The 24801-nt window shown below is 42.3% G+C and overlaps 1 protein-coding gene across 1 annotated transcript in view; it reads right to left on the bottom strand.

The window, feature by feature from the left end:
• Positions 1 to 9343: 9343 nt before the first annotated feature.
• The window catches only part of ANGPTL4 (angiopoietin like 4), a 55868-nt gene continuing 40410 nt past the window's right edge, over positions 9344 to 24801 (bottom strand). The window contains exons 4-7 of the mRNA XM_073595003.1: positions 22312 to 22422; positions 19356 to 19451; positions 14988 to 15263; positions 9344 to 10824 (exon numbers count right to left, since the gene is read on the bottom strand). Of these exons, the coding sequence (XP_073451104.1) occupies positions 10652 to 10824; positions 14988 to 15263; positions 19356 to 19451; positions 22312 to 22422 (656 nt within the window). The 3' untranslated portion in view covers positions 9344 to 10651. The remainder of the gene's footprint in view (positions 10825 to 14987; positions 15264 to 19355; positions 19452 to 22311; positions 22423 to 24801) is intronic.

Here is a 24801-nt window from a genome sequence, read left to right as displayed (position 1 = left end):
CTGCAACTGGATGGAGGCCACACTAAAGCCAGCTAATTCATGTGTACATTTATCAGTGGTGGTCAACTTAGTTGATATAGGGGGCCTCAATGCAGCCCCTGCCATTACTACTAATTTCATAGAAATTTGAAATATTTAATATTTCTCTCAACAAAATTGCTTATAAAAAGTAAGAAAAAAAACATGCAAAGAGAAGAAGGATGAACATCACACAAAAAGTAAGATAGTGTGATGGAAATAAATGCATCCATTTAACTAGTAGAAGCCAATCTATAGAAAATATTTTTCCTTCTCTGGTTTGAGTAAGCACTGAACCCCCCCGAGGGTCACACAATAAATGGCAAAGGGCCACATGCACTCCCCAGGCCACATGATGGACACAAGGGATTTACAGTATGTAATATGCTTTATAAGTAAATTCTATATATAAACATATTTTAAAACAACACGGTAAAGCAGATTTTTTTTTTATGTTAAATAGTTTGTATTTAAGTTTAAATGGGTATAATAACAGAGGTGAGGTTTACAAGTTCACAGTATACAGATACAGAATGGAACAAGTCTAGTGATTCAAATGTAATAAAGAGGTACAATCTTCTAGTAGACCCTATAGAGAGCTTATGGTTGTACTGAGCTTCGATAAAATGAACCTGGAAGAAAGGACAGGGTGGTAGGAGTGGGACTGGGGTATAGGGTTACAAGAATACGAACTGATGTAACCAAGATACCAGTCAAAATAACATTACGTACTGCGTTGCAATTTGGACTATCAGGATTGAACTGTACATTTTGTTTTCAATCTTAGTTTATTTTCAAAAGAAAGAACACAAAGAATATAACAGAAAAATACCATTCTTTACAGTATGGCATCACATATAGTATACATAGATTAGTGAGGTGTACTTTACCCATGTATAAACAGGAGTGATCATTTTAACATACAGCTTTCGGTGAACTACTGGTATATCATATTGTATATTGAAATCTTTATTCTAAGAGAGGAATAATATGCGGGTGGGGGCCAACATATAATGAACCTTGTAGTTTCGCGGGTTGGTGTTATCTGAGGGTTCCCTCTCAACGAATTAGAATGCTGTAGAAGTCTTTTATTCACCTATTGTAGATAATCAAGTCATTTAGCTATTCCAAAGATATGATCTTTAACTATATAAGTGAGTGGTCGGTTCAGTACTTAACAAAGAGGAAACAGAAAAAGTCAGAAATAAGATCGTGAGTAGAAGTGAGGGATGGTACCTGAGGCACCAGGCACTCCAGCATGGCTAATCGGCGGGTAAGGGTGGGGTATCTCTGACCCATAGGGAAAACTCATCAGAATAGCGAAACATGGACCATGAGGCCCAGGTGGCGGTAAACTGCTCCTCCTTTCCCGCTTCCTCCGCCAACAGGCGCTCCAGATCTCTTATCTGGTCCACTTCAACCGCCCATTCTCCCAAGGAAGGCACATCTGTCGTTTTCCAATGTTGGGGGATCACTGTCCTAACTGCTGCCAGAAAGTGGCGCAGTACATCTTTTTTAATCGACTTGAGGGGGCCTGGGAGTATAGATAATAGGGCTATCTCTGGTGTGGGTTTGATTGATGTCGCCATCAGCCTGCTGTAAAGATCAAAGACCTTTTGCCATAGTTTCCAGATTGGAGGGCAAGCCCACCAGATGTGAAGCATTGTCCCGCTAGAGGACAGGCATCTCCAACACACGTCTGTCAAAGAGGGGTTAAACTTTTTAATATCTACTGGGCATCTGTACCACCTCGTTAATAATTTAAACCCTTTTTCTTGGTTCTTGGTTGCCAGGGAAATCCTATGCGTTAGGATAAAGCTTTTTTGCCAATCAGTGGGGGAGATGGAGTGTTGCAGCTCCGCTTCCCATTTCTGTGTATATGTTGGAAGGTCAGGGGCGTATTCGTTCAGTAGTAGGGAATACAACAGTGATACTACATGTATTGGTGGGTCTGGTTGTAAAAGCAGTTCGTCAAAGTCTGATGGGTCGGCCAGTATCTCTGAGATGGATGAGAAAGTGCGTATGTATGACGTTATTTGACCCCTTTGTAACCACATTGTTGAGGTCCCTAATTCCGTCCGAGAGGGTATGTCCGTTCTCAAGGATGGGTCAGCGCGTAAGACCTGTGCTAAACGTCTATGGCTATCCCTACTCCAGGGTCCAAATCTTAACTTGTTCGCTGCTGGGGGGAAAGCCGGAGTCCCAAAGAGAGGGGTCATTGGGCCCTGGATTTTAGACAATTTATTCGCTGAGATCATGCGGTCCCAAATCTGGAGAGTTTGGCGAGTAAGAGCAGTGGAGAATAAGCCGTCTCCACGCCCAGCCGCAGGGGTCCACGGCAGGGTGCAGAGATCAACCTCATTAAGATATTTCTCTAGTTGAACCCAAAGTTTGGAGGAAGAGTGGTGGAACCAATCCACTATACGCATGAGTACCGCTGCCTTATGGTATATAGAGGCATCTGGGACCCCCGCACCCCCCCTGACTTTCGGGAGAATCATTGTGTCATGTTTTATCCTGGAGCGACGTCCCTGCCATATAAATTTAGAGAAGATCTGACGGAGCCTTTTGAAGAACGAGGTGGGGATATAGATAGGAATGGTCTGGAAAAGGTATAAGAATCGAGGGAGAACATCCATCTTCAAGACATTCACCCTACCCAGCCAGGAGAGCTGTTTAGAGGCATATGTGGTCAGATCCGCTTGAGTTCTGGTAAGTAAAGGGGTGAAGTTGCTGGAGAATAGTTGGGATGAGACTGTTGGAATATGGATTCCTAGATAGCGGATAGATGTGGAGCTTGTCTTAAAAGGGAAGGAAGTCGTGAGCTGTTGTAGAGCCGCTGTTGAGAGTGAAATGTTGAGGATTTCTGACTTATTTAGATTAACTTTAAAATTACTAACCTCTCCATACCTCTGAAACTCCTGCATAATGGAGGGTAGAGAAACTTGTGGTTGGGTTACAAATAGGAGTAGATCGTCAGCAAATAGGGCAATTTTAGTGTGTAGTGGGCCTATTCTAACGCCATGTATGGCCGGATTGTTTCTAAGGGCTATGGCTAGGTGTTCCATGACAATCACATAAAGAATGGGGGACAAGGGGCACCCCTGCCGCGTTCCGTTGTGTATAGTAAACTTAGGGGATAGGGAGCCGTTTAGTCTAATCCTAGCCGAAGGAGATGTGTAGAGGGACATTATTCTGGAGATCATGTTTTGGCCTAGACCTAGTTGTTGTAATGATAAGCGGAGAAATTGCCAGTAGACACGGTCGAAGGCTTTTTCCGCATCGACTGTGAGAAGGCACAATGGGATATTGTGGGCCCGAGCATAATCCGCAATGAGGAGTGTTTTTAGGGTGTTGTCACGCGCCTCCCTTCCACTCACAAAGCCAACCTGATCTAGGTGTATTAAACGGGGTAACAATGGTTGCAACCTATTAGCTAAAATTTTTGCGTACACCTTTAGATCTACTCCCATTAGCGAAATAGGTCGGTAATTAGCTCAAACATTCAGGTCTTTGTCTGGTTTGGGGATGAGGGTAATATGTGCCTCTAAGGTTTGTGGTGGAAACACTGATCGTTCAGAGATGGAGTTAAATACTTTTGTCAAGAAGGGAGTAAGAAGGGTAGCAAATTGTTTGTAGAATTTCGGAGTAAAGCCATCAGGACCCGGGCTTTTACCAGATGGGGTAGAAGCAATGGCGCGGGCAACCTCGTCCTCCGAAATCGGGGCCTCAAGGTCCTCTATCGTCTCGCCATCTAGAGTGGGTAATGCAGTTTGCTCGATGTATAAGGCTTGTGTTTCCGCTGTAGTGAAGGGAGGATCAGTGGCGCTCGCTGCAGGTATATTATATAGGGATTGATAAAAGTCCCGGAACACCTGTCCCAACTCGGAAGGTGATGAGACAGTTTTCCCAGAGCTGTCCCGTATATGAGGTATAAAGGTGTTAGGTTGTTTGGTGTGGAGGGTGCGAGCCAGGGATCTACCACATTTATCTCTAAATTTATATTGATGAAAGGCTAGTTTGTTCGCAAACATGCGGGCTGATGCCTCATATAACTCTCTAAGCTGGGTGCGAGCAGAAGAAACCTCCGTAAGCAGTTCATCCGTCGGGGAACGTTTATGAGTAGTTTCTAGTGTCCTTAGCTTATGTACTGCCGTAACTATCGCAGTTGAACGTTCTTTTTTTTAATGCGAGCACCCATCTGAATAAACCTACCCCGTAAAACCGCCTTCAATGCTTCCCATTTAATGGGTGGTGAGGTGTCATCAGATGTGTGGTCTGTGAAGAAGTTTGATATCGTCTCTGCTATCTGTGTTTCAAACCCTGGTTCAGTCAAGAGAGAGTCATTTAACCTCCATGTCCATTCTTTTATTGGAGTAGAGGGGATTGTAAGCGTCAGGAATATGGGTGAGTGGTCAGACCAAACCATAGGGTCTATTTCACAGTTGGGGGACCAATCTAAGCAGCCGTGCTCGACTAAAAAATAATCTATACGACTGTATGATTGGTGGATGTTGGAGAAGTGTGTGTAGTTTCGTGAGTCTGGATACAGTATTCGCCATACGTCAATGAGATGCATATTGTAGATGGCTCGTTTTAGGGCCCGTATTTTTGGAAAGGATATAGATGAACGGGATGTCGATGAATCCAAAAGTGGATCCAGGGGAGTATTGAAGTCCCCTCCGAGTATGAGCTTACCCTCCGTGAAACCCGCCAAGATCTTTAGGTATTGCAAGGCTGATGGGACTTGGTGTGTGTTAGGCAAGTATACGTTGGCTATTGTAAATTTAGTCCCCCATATTAAAATTTTTACAAAGACATACCTGCCTTGGGGGTCCGTCACCTGATCAAGCAGTTCAATAGGGAGTGTTTTATGAAACGCGATAGATACTCCTTTAGATTTTTGTGTCGGGTTGGTACTGTGTATCCATCTATTGAAATATCTATTGGAGCAGGAAGGAGTGGAGTCAGAATGGAAGTGGGTTTCCTGCAGCAAGAGTATGCTGACCTGTCTTTTGTGCATCTGATATAGAATTTGCCCACGTTTCGACGATACGTTAAGTCCGTTTACATTATACGAACAAAGTTTCAGGTGTGGGCGCAAAGTCACCATGTGAGCCATGCTGGAGTGCCAAAAACTATAAAAGGGAGAAAGTATTAAGATATGGAGGAAAGGTATAGGGAGCAGGAAAGAAAAAGAAAGAAGAGATGAAGAAAAAGATAAACAGACAAAGGGGGGGAAGAGAGGGAGGGGAGGAAGAAAAATGAAAGGAGCGTGAGGATAATGGAAGAAAAACGATATAAATGAAAAGACACCTAAAAAGATGTGTCTGGAAAACTAATGTGTCCGCGAACGCAGAACACTGCGTGAAAATTCACGTTTTAGGCACAAACCGTGCCTGTCCTATTGCAGGGGAAAAGTCGAGATGAATGGGTCTGAGCCGTGTTCCTGACAGCATATCAGGCATGCAAGTAGTATGTGTGGCACACTTGATATTTAAAACGAGTGTGGGGCATAAGGCAGCTTAACCACAACAAATGATAACAATCAACCAAGTGTGTGCATTGGATTTAAATAATTAACCCTGAGGTATATATAAAACTATTACATTGTCTCATGTATATAAAGAAAGTTATTGCGCCAAGACAATTGGGTGGGTATATGGAGGGCAGGGAGAGCGGGGGATCCCCCCACGGGGGCAATCCTCCGCTCCATGTGTAACGTCCTTTAAACCTTGTATTCTCTGTAGCAGAGACTGAGTAAAACCGGGTGCCAAACCCCCCTCCGAGAAAGGTATCCCCCCACTCCCGCTACACCTCCCCCACTGCATATATCATCATGGGGAAGTGAGAGAAATCAATCTGAGACAATGCAAAACATCTTTAGAAAAACAGCAGATAAAAAGGAAAAAAGAAAAACACAAAAACATAGCATTGGTATACATTCGCATTACCTGACGCTCTTCATAATGAGAGGCATAAGATTGACTCCAATCTATCTTCTCACCCGAACCCCAGCCAAATTGTAAATTGGCAAAGAGCAGGGAAAGAGCCGGTGGAGACAAAACAAGCCATCAGTCTCTAATTAACTGTTGAGTTAATCTTCTGGGGAAGTAGGTCTTCTTATCCCTGGGCCAGAGGAAACTGATCTGGACCTAGGACGTCTGCGGCGCTGTGGAAGTGGACCAAGTCCCACCTGGCCTGATCTATCCTCTGGAGGGTCTAACCAGTTCAAAACTTCCACCGGATCTTGTTCAATAAAGAGGAAAAAGTCGGGCAGTTGGTCTGGATCAGAGAGCGTAAACCTGTTGCCGCCCCGTGTCACCTTGATGCTGAAGGGGTGACCCCATGTATAGGTAGCTCCAGCTTGCCGTATAAGGTCAAGTAGAGGGCGCACCACTCTACGCATATACAGCGTATTGCGAGATAAGTCAGGGTATAGGTGAATAGGGGCACCAAAGAAGTCAACAGGACCCAAGTTCCATGCCTTTCGCATGATCTCTTCTTTTAAAGTGTAATAGTGGACCCGACATAGAACATCGCGGGGGCAACCATCTCGGGCCCCCCCTGGTCCTCCTACCCTGTGAACACGATCCAGTTCAATTGGTGATGTTGCCTCTCTTCCCAGTGCTTTATTGAGGATAGTTATGACAGTGGGTTTCAATTCTGCTCCAGATGTTGCCTCCGGTATGCCTTGCAGTCTAATGTTATTTCTGCGACTGCGATTTTCGCTATGCGGAGTTGCTGGTGGCGTATGCGCCTAAGATGTGTCGCGGATGAGGATTCAAGGGCTGTTATACGTGCCTCGTGGTCACCCTGAGCCGTGGTTAAGACCGATACTGCTTCCTCGTTAGCTGTGACTTGTTGCCTCAGGGCGTTCAGCTCCACGTGGAGGGAATCTTCCATTTTGCTTGCCCAGGATTCGAAATCCATTCTGAAGGCAGAGAGGAGGGCAGCAGCTTCCGTTCTAATGGGTTCTCCTGATAGGGGATGCGTAGCAGACTGGGATTCCCCGATGCCTGTGTCGGACGATGAGACTGTCCTTGTGGAGGAGGCTGAGGGCTCTCCCTTAGAATTCTGAAGTCTCTCATTATTGTCCTCTGCCGTGTGAGCTGCTGTTGAGGCGGAGGTGGGAGGCTTGGTCTTCCCCGGGTTGCGGCCGGGCGCCATCTTGTCTTTGGGAGTTCGGGGATCAATCGGTGTCGTTCTAAGTAGATACCTCTGTATGGTGCCTTGTTGGGGGTCGGTAAGCTCCGTGGAGTGTGAGCTAGCTGCCGCCATGTATTATGTGGGTGTGCTATGCTATGTAAATAGCCTGTAGCTGTCGGGATAGCACGGGACTCAGGGGTGCGGGTCTTCAGCCATCCATAGTTAGTCTCTCGCCATCAAAACCTATCTTCCACGGAGATGAGGGGGACTGGGGAGGGAGAACAGGCCTGCGGGAGCAGCGGTGTCACCCTATTAACATGGGCGCAAGGCTGGGACCCCGTATGGGTTCAAGGGGGAGAGCACCGTCCAGCCAGGGCACAGTTTCTGATAGTGCAGGCCCGTCTTGTAAGCTAGGCCGCCAGATGGTAAGATGGCGGCCGTCACTGGAAGTCTCTAGTGTTACCGGGGCCAGCGATGGGTCTGAGCTGGCTATAGACTTGTCAGATATGCCCAGGGGGTGGCCACTTTAAGTGAAGGTGAATTATATGACCCCCTTACCTCCGGCCGTGGCGCCAAGATGCGGTGATGCTGGGGGCCTCACAGGCCTCGGGCCTGCCTCAAGCATCCAGGGCCTGCTTTCTCTGCCTTGTCTGGTGTCCCCTCCGCTCAGGATACAGCGCTCTCGGCCCCAGGGCCGCTGATCGCCCTCCGCGCCGCCGACCGCGGCACTCGAGACCGGGGATTCTGTGTGTCTCGTAGGCCGCAAGATGGCGGCCGGCGTCTGTGGAGTGAGGCCGGCCGCGGCCCGAAAACAAGGCAATCCGTCAGCCAATCTACTTAAATACTCTCAGGAAAGGACTCCTCCAGTGCCCAGTGGCTACCAGGTAGTCTTTGGGGCAGCTTTTGATGTCTGTGGAGGCCGGATGGCAGTAGATTGTAGAGGGCCAAGCGGAGCTCCCCTGCAGTGCATCCAGGGCCTGTTTGCTCTGCCCTGTCTGGTGTCCCCCTCACAGTCCGGTCCGCTCCAGATAAAGCACTCCCGGCCCCAGGGCCGCCGATCGCCCTCCACGCCGCTGATCGCGGCACTCGAGACCGGGGATGCTGTGTGTCTTGTAGGCCTCAAGATGGCGGCCGGCGTCTGTGAAGTGAGGCCGGCCGCGGCTTGAAAACAAAGTAATCCGCCGGCTGATCTGCTCCAATGTCCTCAGTAAGAGGCTCTCCTAGTGCCCAGTGGCTATTTAGATTTAGAGGTTTTGGGGCAGTTTTTGGCGTTTATGGATGCCGGATGGCAGTGGATTGCAGAGGGCTAGACGGAGCTCCTCTGCAGTGCGTCCATTCACCTCGCCATTCGGACACGCCCCCGAACTGTACATTTTGGATTATGAAACCATAAGGACCAAGTATAGACAAATTTAAGGTTTCTAAGAGCAGACCTCTTTTTTATTTCGCATTGATAACTATCGATCTCATTGATCTAAATTATGTGGAAGATTTCCACAATCTTGTGACGTTAATTTTTGCTGCATAGAGTAGATGGATTATTATACTTCTAGATTGGGGAGGAAAGTTTTCTAGGTCAACATGAAGTAGCACTAAAGTAGGGTTGGGGCTGATTGGACTTTCAACTAGCTGAAAAATTAAAGTAAAAATGTTGTTCCAGAAGGATCTAACTGATTTGCATGACCACATAAGGTATAGTAGGGAACCAAATTCACCACACTGTCGCCAGCACCCTCGTGTGTTAGACGGGTAAGATACATTTTTGGACGTCTTACAGGTGTTACATACCAATGGTGGAGGAGTTTCAAAAAGGACTCCAAGTGGTTTGCACAATGAGAGGATCTGGATGCATATTGGAAGGCTTCTGCCAAACCTGGTCTGAAATTTATTGACCTAGTGCCATTTCCCATTTATTTAAGGATGGTGTTCTGAGAGTGAGTTATAGGTAACAGGATTTTATTGTAAGGATGTTTTACCTTCACTGCATTGCAATGCATCATTGTAACCAACAGAAAACCAAACCACTGGAAATCATATGTGGAACAATGTTATTACAGGATGCTTCCTGTGTCATATGAGGGCCTTTGGACCTATTACCCCCCCCCCCCCCGAAAAATATTTAATGTACAATATACATTAAATATAGTTTACATTTCATGTATGAAAAAGAGATGTATTCATTTGCTGACATATCAAGTTTATTACAAAAAGAAAAATACATAATGTTAGACAGCACCAACTACTATACAGCTTCTGTACATTATTATTCATAATTCATTGCACACACTACTATAGCTGAACAACAGGCAACAACTATACAACTTTATACACTGATAAAACGCATCTAAGGTCTGTTTGACCTGACAAAAGTGTTACTTTTATTTCAATTTAGTCGTGAGATTGTTACATCACCTGTATGGGTGTTGCTGTGATAGAATTTTTTTAAATGTATATTTGTCGAAAGCAGGGGACTCTACTGCTACAATCTGACCATACGGCTATACAATCTACTTTAGATTTACTCAAACATTATAATATGAGGACAAACCTAAACAATCTATTATAATAGTATCACATCAGGCAGGCACATGTACTTCATAGTTGATGTTAGATCTAAAGGAGATTGTACAATTAGACTGTGCCTAAAGCTTGAGGGACTCACTGTACACTATAGGGGAAAGAAGTTTAGGGGACTTACTTCATTAGATGAGAATCATACTGTATAATTATACTGTAGTTATAAAGTACAATGGAGCATCTAAAAGGAAAAAAGGGTTTATTTTTGGCTGTAATAATGATGTTACACTCTGAAAGCTTTCGAACTCTTTATGATCTTATGCTCCCTACCCCCACCCCTTCCTTTTTTTCTTTTTTCAAATAAATCAACCAACTCATCCTTCCTCCACCCAGCTGAAAAAAATGTAAAGACAACAATGCATTTGCAAGTAATGTATTTGATTGTTTTTTTTTTTTTTTTGTACTGACCCCCCTTCACCCAGTCTGAGTGCTAATGTTCAAACGTCAGTAAAATGGATGGGTCATCCAGTGACATGGTGGTGCAGAGTGGTATGTAAACTAATCTTAGAAAGTATTATTTTACCAAAAGAGTACTTGATTTTTGGAATAGACTTCCAGCAGAGGTAGTGAGTGAGTCAACAGTAAGTGGGTTCAAACATTCCTGGGACAAACAAACATGGATTTATACTCCAATACCAAAAAAGTTGAAAAAATATATATATAAATAAATAAAAATAAAAAAGAAGCAGACTTGGTGGATCACTTAGTCTTTTTTTCTGCCTTCACGCATCTATTTTTCTATGTTTCTAAGATGAAAATGTACAAAAAGCACATACAGTCTCAAAAGCAAAAGACCTAGGTTGCACTGTTGGTCATGGCCTCCTCTTACCATTAAAATGATTTGTAATGTGTACAAAAAAAAAAAAAAAACAGTTTTGCAATTGGGTCCTTTCCTTTTTGGTCCAGGTCATTTTGTTTCCAAAGGACGAATTTTGATGACAGTTGATTTCAGTGGGTAATGCCTTCCTTTCCAAGTCTTCCAAAAGATTCCCTGCTTTCTCTCGCGTCGCTGCCGTGGTATTGAGTGGAAATATTTACCATTTAGGTTGGATTTGCCACATGTGCTAAACCACCAGCCTCCTAGAACAAAGAGTAATTTACATAGTTTTGCATAATTTGTCTTCAACAAGTAAAATAAAAGTCACCCACACCCTATAGTTTAGATCAGGGGTCTCCAAACTGTGGCCCGAGGGCCAGATGGTGCCCTTTGCCAGCCTTTATCCAGCCCTTGGGGCACTATTCCTCTCACTGATATGAGGCACTATTCCTCCCACTGGCACCAAAAGTGGGGCACCATTTCCTCCACCGATAACTATGATTGGATACTATTCCTCCTACTATTAGGGGCACTACGCCTACTCCTTTTGACCACCAACCCTGGGGCCATATTTATTCTCACTGATGCCGGGCCCGGGACATTTTCTGCCCACGCTGGCCACAATTTGGCCCTCCTAAAGTCTGAAGGACTATAAACTGGTCTTTTGTTTGAAAAGTTTGGAGACCCCTGGTTTAGATTAAAATAGTTTCTCAGACTCTGGGGATAAATTTTAAATTCATAGCATTTTCTATGATACATTTACTCCCAAAAGTAAGTTTAAGCTCATGGTTATGATCTACTGTACAAAGACTGTTTTAATATTTTTAGAAAACCATGCCATAAGCAAATGTTTTGTGTAAATTATCCTACTCCAGTATATCTGCGTGACAAAATTCTAACTTGCATCACAGTTGGTATCAAAGTAAAGGATTGACACAATTGATTACCCATACAAACACTCTAATGGCAAGTTCAGTTTCAAAGAAGATATCTGATATGTTTAAGACAATGACTTTACTTTTATTCCAGTTTTCATAAATCAGCCTCTGTGTAGCATAAAATCTTTTTATGGAACCAATATAGTCACAATACATGGTTGGGTTAAGATTTATAATGATACGATTCAGCATTTTACAAAGTTTATTGTATACTAAAATACTCTGCATTATTAAAAATATATTAAAAGGTTTCTGGGTAGAGCCTGTTTTTGTTTTTTGGTTCTTTCTTTTGGAACACACATGCTAAACACATCACAATTTATTGCAGAAAACACACAGTACTTTTGGACTTTTATACTTAAGCCTTATACACACTACTAGTTTTTTTTCATTCAACCCGCAGGGTTGAACGAAAGCAAACTAACAGCTCAGGTCAGAGCCGCTGTACTACCAATCCGATGTCAGTACAGCGATCTCCTCTACTGTGCTATTGTGTTCTGACAGGGGGGTGGCCAGAACACTCTGGTCAGCACTCTCAGCCAATAGCTGAGAACATTGACCTGGAGCCAGTCGACAAACCCTTTCCAATCATCAACCTTTGACAGAAGCCAGGGACCGAATGTCGGCCGTTTTTTATTGAACTGGTCGTTGCCGCCCGACATTCGGCCTGTGTGTACTAGGCTTTAATCTAAATAAATAAGGATTGGGACACTGTTAAATAATAAGGAACACTGCCTCTTTTTTTGTGACCTGCAAAATAAAGGCATTAATGTGCTTGTATGCATCGCATACTAGCACATTATGTGAAACTTACCTGCAAACAAAGCCCTCATTGTCCCTGCTGGAGGCTGCATCCATCTTTGACCGTCTTCCTTTGGGGTCTGCGGACTACGGCTGTGTGACTGGCCAGAGCTGTGTGACGTCACTCCTGTGCATACGCGCAAGAGCCACCGGTCACGGAACACTGCTCTGAAGAAAAGCCGCGAGTCCTTTAGAGCGCATGCGCCGATTAGGTCATCTGCGCAGTATACAGTAAATATCTCCTAAACAGTATCTATGGGTAAGCCTTATTATATATTTTAGGCTTACCTATAGGTACAAACATTAGGGGGATATTTACTGCCTCGTTAAGTATTTGTGGTCACTGTATTCAATTTATAAATTTTTCGTGGTTATATTTAATTATTTATGTATATAAGGAGATGAAATGTGTTTCATGTATTTATGGGGGTAGTATATATGTATTTGGTTGCGCTGCACTTTAAATATTTTCACAAGTGTTAGGTGAGGGAACGCACGTCAGTGAGTGGCTGCAACATTTAGTTTTTTTATACATTTAATTATATATATAACATTTTTTTCATTTGTGTACCTATTTATTTTTGTGACACATTTTTTTGGCTAGCGCTGTGGTTTTTTGGTTTTGATTTCTGGGAAAATATATCTACAACTGGGTTTTTAAGGTTGCTGTGCACTCAAACAACAGACTTATGTGAAGGTTAGAGAATACTGCACTGTACAATACAATAGTGCTGTATTATTGTCCTTCATTAAGTTTACCAAAATCCTGATTTTCTTTAAATATCAATTATTCATAACACTCAAGCTCTGCCAATGTCAAGTTCACACAGTTTCTTTGAGCCTTGTGGTTAATTGCGATAGAGGCTCCATTTCATCTCTACAGGCAACAGCGACTCTCCTGTACCAAGTTTTGCCATTGCCCCTTCAAAAGAGGGGTGAAACTTGATTGTGTGGCTTGGCCTAGATTGTGGACCTTCAAATTATTCCACTTTCACCATCTGATAGGCAGATAGAATGAGCCAAATCATAAAGCAAAAAGTCAAGTACAGGTTACAGGTTAAGTCAGTTATGGGGACAGAGGTGGAAAACAGATAACAGTAATTAGGATCCAGGCTGAATCATAGTCAAATATAAGATGATTAGAAATCAGAGCCAGAACAAAGGTCAAGTAAACCACAGAGCAGCAGTAATTATAGGCACAGGAGACTTTCCAAAGTGTTTACTCTGCTCACACACTGTCAGTGCACTAAGCCAGATTTAACCTAGCTCTAGACTCTGCAGTATCATACTTCTGTAAGCAGGTGGTGTAAAAAACCATCCACCCATGAACCAGAAAATGGGAGAGACATATTGCGAGTGGACTATGGCAGGTAAGCTGCCATCATGGCACTACACACCATAGCAAGCATAAAAAAAGGAGCAAATCCCCAAAAGTTTGGTTTCACCTGAATCCAATGATTCAAATAAATAAATAAATAGAAAAACATGAGTTTCAAACTCAAATTGTATTACACAGTAATGGGGATACCATTTTTCATATTCACCTCTGGAGGGCTTCTAAGCAAGCTGTAGTCACCTATATGGCATGGGATCCCCAAAGGGTCCCCTAAGTGTTCTTTTTTCTCTTTAAGTTTTTCAAGCTGCTATTTGGACTCCTATGTCTAAAAATACATGGAAACAAACAAAGGGAAATGTAAAACAATGTACAAAAGTGAAATAAAAATATTTTTTTTTTCACTTGTTTTGGGTGTATTTTGTTTATTCTATTATTTGAGTTTTTTTACAATCGCAAAATAAAGGTGCAAAATGACAACTTTTGCACTTTAACATGGGCTTGTATGTACTTTAGCCCAGTTTTGATTGTTGACAAGAACATTAGTATTCATCGGGATGCTGAACACTTTTGATAGCCAAGTGTAGTAGAATACATTTGCATGTACACACAAAATGAGGTTGAAAACTTGTCACCTAACATTGAGTCACTGTAGACAATGCCTGTTTTAAACCAAGAGGGAATGCCTACTCTCATGAATATTTTAAGGCCATTGCACAGAGCACTTTTTTTTCTTTACTTGTTTATTGTGGTGGCTTAAAGTTTGCAGGGTTTACTGAATTTGAACTCAAATTCATGTTTTACACAAATCAAAACTACATACTTGCCATGCCTTGTTACATGCTGTACCATATGTGGAAGTGGCTATCGTGGTAGAGGAGCAGTACATGTACATGTCACCTACGGAACTGATGACTGGGGGTAGGAATGAACAAGAAACAACAGGAGATCTACCTAGACTACACAGAGTGTCCTAACAGGAATTTACATTTGTGTAGGCTTCTTAAAGCAGACCTTCCATAAAAGTGGATGGCCTGCTTACACAACAGCCCCACACCACCTGTATTAAACAAAGTACAGGTAGAGCAGGGCTATCATCTAAGCAGAACTTAAATTCTCATGGAACGTTCCCTTCAAGATGATATAACATAAACATGGAAAATTGATACACATTCTTTTAAAAGTACTTTTTTTTCAAACGTAGTGCCTCAAACTTATGTTTTAAACCTGCAACTATATAGTAATTATCTGGGTACATTATGTGTACAAGTGGTTTTTTTTTTTTCAGTAGGAAACAAACATCAGACAGTTATAATTCCACTGTTATTTATTTTTTCTAAATTGTCCTGCTCACCTGAAAGAAGTTTTGCACAGTTAACATCAGATTGCAAGTCCTGATCTCGGTCCTGGGTAGAGAATGCTTGTTGTTGAAATTCACTCAGAGCATTTTTCAGATCTCCGGTCACCGGTCCAAGTAGCTGCAGGGCATAGGCTTTGTCAGGGCCTCCTAAGTGGAAATGGACCTCCATGTACTGGATGCTCCCCTCCCAGTCTTGGAGTTCTATGTGCATAATGTACAGCCCCTGCTCAGCAATCTGATGCATCTTTGCTAGACCTAGCCAGAACTCACCTAATGAAAAGCAGAAAAACAAAATGGATAACAAAATTGAGTTTATGTTACAGCACTAAATGTAATAACTTTGCTGTAAGACTACATGCTTTTTATATTGGTTTTCCACATTGTCTGTCTATTAAAAATGGCACTGATTTAGATAACAATAACCAGGACAAGAAACAATACAGTAGAACTTATAGCAGACTTAAACGACAACGTTTTGTTTGCTTTACCAGAAATCATTTAAAAAAATGTTGCTTTCATTTTATTTCCTCTTTTCTGAAAACTCCAAAACTTAAGTTTTCCTCTGCTGTGCAGAGGGGCTCTGAGATTTAGAGAGGGCTGTGGAGGTAATGTTTACCATAATTAAACCTGTCTGTACTGTGCTGGCAGATCTCATTATCAATTGTAAACTAGATGTGAACACGTTATGTCCCAAAGAAGTTCTAAAGATTTAGAAGCTGTGTTTCTTTGTTGTATGTTAATGGGGGGGAAACTCAGAGTGTGTCTCTCTTTGTCAAGGGGGTCAGATTGAGTTTCCTCTCATTTCAAACTAATCAGAGTACCGTAGCTTGCAGTCTGCTCAAGATCTGTTCCAATCAAACACCTAGCAAGATTAAAAAGGAAAAAAGAAACAAACACTTTTTAAAATGATTTTTAGGTATGCTGTGAAAACGGGAACACATACCAAACATATAGTGAGTTTTCTCAAATTTGACTGCAAAAGTGTAAATATACTTGTAGTCTTTGAACAGTGAGCATCAGAGTACCTGTCACCAGCCCCAGAGTATCGGTCACCAGCATCAGAGTACCTGTCACCAGCCCCAGAGTACCTGTCACCAGCCCATCAGAGTACCCGAGTACCTGTCACCAGCCCATCAGAATACCTGAGTACCTGTCACCAGCCCATAAGAATAGCTGAGTACCTATCTCCAGCTCAGAGTACCTGAGTACCTGTCACCAGCCCATCAGAGTGCCCGAGTACCTGTCACCAGCCCATCAGAGTACCCGAGTATCTGTCACTAGCCCCTCAGAGTACCTGAGTACCTGTCACCAACTCATCAAAGAACCTGTGTACCTGTCACCAGCCCATACCTCTTGGAATATACGTTGGGGTGTTTGCTTTTCAAAATAGGGTCATTTTGTGGGTGTTTCCATTGTCCTGTTGCTCCAGGACCTTCAAAAGTGTGATAGGTAGGAATGAAATTAGATGTGTAATTTATGCTCCTAAAATACCTGATGGTGCTCCCTGCATGTTGGGCCTATCTATGTGGCCAGGCTGTGAAAAAGTCTTACATACAGTATCTCACAAAAGTGAGTACACCCTCACATTTTTGTAAATATTTTATTCTATCTTTTCATGGAACATCACTGAAGAAATAACACTTTGCCACAATGTAAAGTAGTGAGTGTACAGCTTGTATAACAGTGTAAATTTGCTGTCCCCTCAAAATAACTCAACACACAGCCATTAATGTCTAAACCGCTGGCAACAAAAGTGAGTACACCCCTACGTGGAAATGTCCAAAATTGGGCCCAATTAGCCATTTTCCCTCCCCGGTGTCATGTGACTCTTTAGTGTTACAAGGTCTCAGGTGTGCATGGTGAGCAGGTGTGTTAAATTTGGTATTATCGCTCTCACTCTCTCATACTGGTCACTGGAAGTTCAACATGGCACCTCATGGCAAAGAACTCTCTGAGGATCTGAAAAAAGAATTGTTGCTCTACATAAAGATGGCCTAGGCTATAAGAAAATTGCCAAGACCCTGAAACTGAGCTGCAGCACAGTGGCCAAGACCATACAGCTGTTTAACAGGGCAGGTTCCACTCAGAACAGGCCTCGCCATGGTCGACCAAAGAAGTTGAGTGCACGTGCTAAGAGTCATATCCAGAGGTTGTCTTTGGAAAATAGACATATGAGTGCTTCCAGCATGATAAGGACCCCAAATACACCTCCAAGACCACCACTGCCTTGCTAATGAAGCTGAGAGTAAAGGTGATGGACTGGCCAAGCATGTCTCTAGACCTAAACTCTATTGAGCATCTGTGGGGCATCCTCAAATGGAAAGTGGAGGAGCTCAATGTCTCTAACATCTGCCAGCTCTGTGATGTCGTCAGGGAGGAGTGGAAGAGGACTCCAGTGGCAACCTATGAAGCTCTGTTGAACTCTATGCCCAAGGTTAAGGTAGTGCTGGAAAATAATGGTGGCCACACAAAATATTGACATTTTGGGCCCAATTTGGACTGACATTTTCACGTAGGGGTGTACTCACTTTTGTTGCCAGCGGTTTAGACATTAATGGCTGTGTGTTGAGTTATTTTGAGGGGAAAACAAATTTACACTGTTATACAAGCTGTACACTCACTACTTTACATTGTAGCAAAGTGTCATTTCTTCAGTGTTGTCACATGAAAAGATATAATAAAATATTTACAAAAATGTGAGGGGTGTACTCACTTTTGTGAGATACTGTATGTGGTATCGCCATACTCAGGAGGAGTAGCAGAATGTATTTTGGGGTGTAATTGGAAGTATGCTTATGCTGTGTGTTGACTTCTTGACAATTTTGTGTAAAAAAAATAAATATATATATTAATAATTTCTTCATTTTTCCAAGAAGTGTGGGAAAAAATTACAACTTAAAAAAACTCACTATGCCTCTTACTAAATACCTTGGAATGTCTACTGTCCTGACATTTCAGGGCCTCAAGAAATGAGATAGGCCGTCACCAGGTGTGATCATTTTTTAATGATTTGCACCACAGCTTGTAAACTATAACTTTCACACAGACCAAATAATATACAGTAACTTGGGTTATTTTTAACAAAGATATGTAGCAGTAGAAAATTTTGGCCCAAATTTATGAACAAAAATTACTTATTTGCAAAATTTTATGATACAAACACAAAGTGTTTTTTTTCAAACTTTTTGCTCTTTTTTTACTTATATCGCAAAAAATAAAAAAAACCCAGTGGTGATTAAATACCACCAAAAGAAAAGCTCTATTTGTGTGAAAAAAATGATAAAAACTTTGTTTGGGCACAGTGTTGCTTGAAGTGCCTTGTGTTTAAAAAAGTAAAAGAATTCACAAACTCCATAATGATGGAAATAGAAGACATTTTAAGCACTTGCCATCCGCGCTATAGCTGAAAGACGGCTGCAGCGCGGACTTAATATGCTGGGAGGGCGTCCATGGATGTCCTCCCGTGCTTGAGCAGCCTGCGTGCCCCTTGTAGGGCGCGCGCGGCGCACTCTGTGATCAGCGAGTCTTTGAGACTCGGCTGATCACAGATCGGAGTAAGGGGTCGATCCCGACCCCTTACCACGTGATCAGCTGTCAGCCAATGACAGCTGATCATGTGATGTAAACAGAGCTGGTAATTGGCTATTTCTCTCCTCACGCGTGAGGAGGTAAAAAAAAGCTGATCACCGGCAGCTGCGAGAGGGACATCGGTCCCGATCGTGGAGAGCCTCCTTCTGTGCCCACCAGCGTCACCTACCAGTGCCCACAGTGTCACCTATCAGTGCCCATAGTGCTACTTATAAATCACCAATCAGTGCGTCATCACCAGTGCTGCCAATCAATACCACCTACCAGTGCCCATCAGTGCCACCTACCAATGCCCATCAGTGACATCTATCAGTGCCACCCATCAGGGCCCATCAGTGCCATCTTATCTGTGCCCATCAGTGTCGTCTTATCTGTGCCTATCAGTGTCGCCTTATCTGTGCCCATCAGTGCAGCCCATCAGTGCCCATCAGTGCAGCCTCATCAGCGAATATCAATGAAGGAGAAAAATTTACCATTTGCAAAATTTTATAACAAACTATGAAACTTTTTTTTTTGTTTGTTTAGCAAAAAATAAAAACCCAAGTGGTGATTAAATACCACCAAAAGAAAGCTCCATTTGTGTGAAAAAAATGATAAAAATGTCATTTGAGTACAGTGTAGCATGACCGCGCAATTGTCATTCAAAGTGTGACAGCACTGAAAGCTGAAAATTGGTCTGGGTAAGAGGGGGGTTTAAGTGCCCAGTAAGCAAGAGGTTAAGACAGTTTTAAAATATATGTGTGTCAATATATAAATAACAAACTTGCTACTAACCACTTAGATTACCAAAGCCATTCTTGTATGATTCCCAGAGCTGGTCAAAATCAACAGACCCATCTATACGCCTTTGAACAAAAGTCCATCCTGCTTCTATGAGGAAAAAAAAACAACAATCATTAGAAGGAGTAATCATTAAGAAGTTCAACTATGTTCTTTAACCCTTTCATTGCCAATGATCAATTGATGCATGAAAACCCTGGCCAAATTTAGAAGAGTGCGTTTATTCTATTGACAATAATTTTATGACTATTTTGATTACCTGAATAATTTTACATTTTTTTTAAGAACATATGTATTGAGTACTCTGTTGTAATAAATGCCCTGACTGGGTGTTTATATTCAAGGCTGCCAGGTGGATAAATATGTGGAAACGTTTTTTAATTTTTAACATTGTAAAACACTTTTTTTTTTTTTTTAAACACAATACCAAATAAACTGTATTTTATTCTGTGTTTCTTTCACAGAAATAAATAGTTTAACAGGTAATGCAAACGAGCTGTTGTTTACTAATGGTTTGATTCCTGATCATTAGCTGAGCATTACTGCTGTACACTCCTAGATGTAACCGGGACCCTGCTTAGCAATGTTGTTCTATGGATTGTGTGTGAGAATGGGTTAAGTAGCTCAAATATGGTGTAATAAAATATGTGATAATATTTTCTAGCTTCATTTGAAAAATGTAAACGTTATACTTCAGTTATTGGCACATATTCTATGTTTTAAAGAATATTTAACCTGTAGATGACACTCTAAAGCCTCGTACACACAATCAGATTTTCGGCAGGGCATTGTGTGATGACAGACTGTTGGCCTAAAATCCGACCGTTAGTACACTCCATCAGACAACTGTTGTCGTTGGACCAACAAATGTTGGATGGCAGGCTAGTAAATTTTCCACGGACAACGGTCTGTTGTCAGATTTTCCTATCGTGTGTACACAAGTCCGTCACGCAAAAGTTGAAAGTACAAACACGCATGCTCGGAATCAATGCTCACCAAACACGACATTAGCAGAAGGTGCCCAAAGGGTGGCGCTCAAGAGCTGAAATTCCTCGTAGTACGTCACTACGTTCCTGTTTGTTGGCCGACAATTGTGTATCGTTTGTATGCAAGACAAGTTCCTGGCACACGACCTTCGGACAAAAGTCTGACGCTTTGTCTGCTGAAAATCCGATCGTGTGTACGAGACTTAACATTGTTGCACAACATGTGTTTTAGTTACATACTATATAGGGTTCTTAGATATAGACACATAACAGTAGTGTCTGGGGCTGAGTGTATAAAGACTGCCAACATCCAGAAAAACAGTATATGTATGATGCACAAAAAGTGCAGCAGGATATAACCCCCTTGGACTTTATAGGCAGAGATCAAGTAGAAACGTGAATAGATTTAAAAGGCAATAATGCCACTTTTATTGCTACCAGGTTAAAATATAGCCAGCACATTTTGCAGGATAGGATTGGCCTCTTGATTAGGGGTTTGAGTATTTAAACCTCTGCACCACACTGGCTGGCCTCAGTTGGAAGTTCCCCCAAGGACCTGGACGCATCTTCTGTGCAAGCTATGTTCGGTAAATATCATCACCTGATCCCATGGGGCTTTATTCACATCCCTTGGGCAATCACCAGCTATTTGTTATGCTGTATACCTACTTATAGTATGCTACCCTCTAGAAATACTCTTTTGAAATAACTTTTGAAGAAGGAATTTAATCCTGAAACATGTTGGGATACATCGCAGCAACTCATGCGGACGGACCACAGTTTATCTCTGGCAGTACCCAGTGTGCAGTCTAGTATTTTTGAGTACTTGTTTTCATTTAAATTATATTCTATGTATTATTGTTATGATTTAAATGTATGTTCACTATCCTTGGGCTTATCTAGCCCTTGCTCTTATCCTATTTTAACCTGGTACCAATAAAAAAATAAAAAAGTTGTTGCCTTTTAAATCTATTCACATTTCTCTTTGATCTCTGCCTATAAAGTCCAAGTGGGTTATATCCTGCTGCACTTTTCGTGCATCATACATATATTAGATATAGACACACTGTTAAGCTGGCCATACATGGATCAAAAATCCAATTCATTTGTGGAAACTGCAGTTGAACAGAAGTCTATCTGCAAATCGACTTCTGTTCAATCGCTTTCTCGGGTAAAAGCCGCTGAATTAGCGCTGTAGGCAATAAGTTGCATCCATCAATTGACTTGGGTACAACCAGCCTGTTGAATTGTTTACATGCGATTACTGCCGGCGGCTGTAGCTGCTGAACACAGTAGCGCTGCGGGAGGCATTCCCCCATCAACACTGACTGTGTTGATATTGGAATTGAACAATTTTCTTTCCCTCCACCCGCTATATGGTGAAACTTGATAAAATTCCTATGCTTTTTAATTAGAACACTAACTAAACTTTCTATTGCTTATGGTTTTTTTGTTTTGTCATTTTTTTTTTTTTTTATGCCCTAACCTCCAGTGAAATATATCAAAATTATTAGAAGATCCAGTGATATAGACAATTTTAGTTATATACAAATATCAGGCTTTTATGTCACGTAAGTGTAAATCCTGGAGTTCACTCAGAGAAAAGAATCCTGAATACTGTTTTTTTTTTATTTGCAGGATAAACAAAAACTATTTAAACAGTTATCCAGCCAACTACTATTTCCGATACAATTAGCATGCTTTCTCTAGGCATTCAGATAATCCTCTGTTTTAAGCATGCCTATTTGCCCACATAAACGGCAGAGAATTGTTAGCCTTGTGAGAACCAGGCAGAGGATTTAACCAGTGCTATATGTTTCCAAGAAAATACCATATAACTTCACCTATCCATATCTCTGGATTATTGATCACTTCTTGGTTTTCACATAGTTTTATCATATTATCTTTTTCTTGTTGGAAGATGCCACAGATTTGCTTTAATACCATTAAACTTGCAAACTTACCGGCTGTAATTTCACAGTATACTTCAAAGGGCTGAGCATTGGCTGGTTGAATTTTAAATATGCCACTCTTCTCTCCATTCAAAAAGACTGCATGGCAATCGGAAGGCAGCTCTAGAAAGAGAGGAGATTTTAGGTTGTTTTAAGTAAATAATATTCATGCACATCAGCAGTAGCTATTTAAAGTGTTATGCTGGTCATCTTGAATTTTGGCAGATTTGTGATGAATCATGGCCTTGTTGGCACCACCCAGCTCGAAAACTTTGATATGACAATCAAAATAGCTGGGAAGAAAATTCTCAGTCAAAACAGTGACTGCAGGCAAACAGATGCAGTCATGGTTGGGGTATTCTGACAGCCACAGAAGCATTGGCTGTCAGGGTACAAAAGTCATCAGGGAAGATCCCTCTATCCATGCTGTTTAGTGTGGGTAGAGGAATTCATTAATTTCTCTTGTTCAACTTACAGGGAGGAACTAGAGAAATCTTTAAATGTATGGCTAGCTTTTCTGTACAATAAACTGTGAAAATTTCCCCCTGCACCATAAGTAATTACATCAGAGAGTATTACGTGAAACAGTGAGGGCTTTAATAAATAATGGAATATAAAAAGGTCATAATATTGCATGTGAATTATCAAATCACTGGTGTACAGATGTAAAACCACCTGCTCTGAAATTGAAAGTGTGTTAAATAGAATTTGGCACCAAAGCAAGGGGAGACAAGTGAACAAGTTCAACATTTTGCTACTACAGTTTAGCAACAGAACAGAGGAGTTATGAATAAGTTAGGAATAAAGGATTATAAGAAACACCCCAAAATAATAATAACAATGGGTAAAGAACCTTTAAGGCCTCATGCACACGAGACGCCGGTGCAAACTCTGCTGAACACATGTTTTTAAAAGCTGAAACCGGCGTTTAGAAACACCCCGTTTTGCCGTGTTTGCATGCCGCGTTTAGCCGCGTTTGCATCTAGAAACGTCTGCAGAGCAGAGAATGACATTTTCCGACCTGACTTTGGGGCCCCATATCTCAGGGCCACCTGGTGCTAGGAACCCCAAATATGTTATAGTGTTAGTCCAACTGTGTTAGCACACCAAATTTGGGGTTCCTAGCACCAAGTGGCCCCCTAGATATGGGGCCCCAAAGTCGGGTCGCAAAATGTCAGACACTTCTGCAGCAGAGAATGACATTTTGTGACCCGATTTTGGGGCCCCATATCTCAGGGCCACTTAGTGCTAGGAACTCTATTTCCTCCAAATTTGGATATGTTGTAGTGTTAGTCCAACTGTGTTAGCACACCAAATTTGGGGTTCCTAGCACCAGGTGGCCCCGAGATATAGGGCCCCAAATTCGGGTCATAAAATGTTCCTTTAAAAACACTTATAAACGCAAACACGGCTAAACGCGGTACTGGCGTTTAGCCGCGTTTGGCGTCTGAAACGTGGAAAACTTTTGCGTCTGAACCCATTTTTTTGCTTCCGGAAAAACGAGGTTATATGCAACTGCCTAAAAATGCCAGAAAACGAGACTGTGTACATGGACACATAGGATAACATTAAATGGGTTCAGGGGCATTTAAAAAAAAGTGTCCAACTGCCTCTGATCGCGAGTTAAACAGCGTCTCGTGTGCATGAGGCCTTAGACAGAAAGCTTACCCAGTTTGTAAAATAAATCTTATCCAAGGGACTGAATTTCATTGTGGCACCTCTATTATGTCCCTGTGATGGACTTCATCACAACTACAGAACCTTACATCCATAACAAACACGTTTCATGACTGCTGAGGTGCAATAAACCCAGGTCCATACCATGATCCAACCAACTTAGACCTTACCCCTTCTTCCCATCCAATAAAGACCACTTACCACCATTCATGTTGGAAAGGGCAAGGCCACAGCTTTTATTAAATTCAACTCTTTAACAACTTAAACATACATTTAACATTCCACAGTGCCAGTCACAGTAGCACTGTGAGCACTCAGTTCCGACTGGTGGAAAGGGAGATAACTGAGGGGCCTGTCCTTACCATAAGTGCCGGACTGCCGTCTATCTCCCAATTAGCGTGAAGGGCGTACCTCTTACCGCCGTGTTTTGCTGGCAAGGTCACCAAAAACCGCAGCAAGCTGTGACGTACCAACCATATAAAGGGCGGGAGGGTGGGCAGCTCTTACCGATCTTCTTCACCAAAAAGGCCCAGAATCCCCTGGGGCAACCACCTTAGTGAGCTCAGGCCCAACCCCACTCCGTCCCCCCACCAATCCACCGTGACCCCTAGTCACCATACTCCGCCCTGGTTATGCCCCCAACAGTCAGGGATCTCTTTCCCAATGGGTTCAAGAGGCCTGCATGACTGCTGAGGTGCAATAAACCCAGGTCCATACCATGATCCAACCAACTTAGACCTTACCCCTTCTTCCCATCCAATAAAGACCACTTACCACCATTCATGTTGGAAAGGGCAAGGCCACAGCTTTTATTAAATTCAACTC

Source organism: Aquarana catesbeiana, linkage group LG01 (genome assembly GCF_042186555.1).
Source record: "Aquarana catesbeiana isolate 2022-GZ linkage group LG01, ASM4218655v1, whole genome shotgun sequence".
Taxonomy (NCBI): domain Eukaryota; kingdom Metazoa; phylum Chordata; class Amphibia; order Anura; family Ranidae; genus Aquarana; species Aquarana catesbeiana.
The sequence above is the reverse complement of the archived record's forward strand: the minus strand, read 5'-3'. Positions and strand labels throughout refer to the sequence as shown.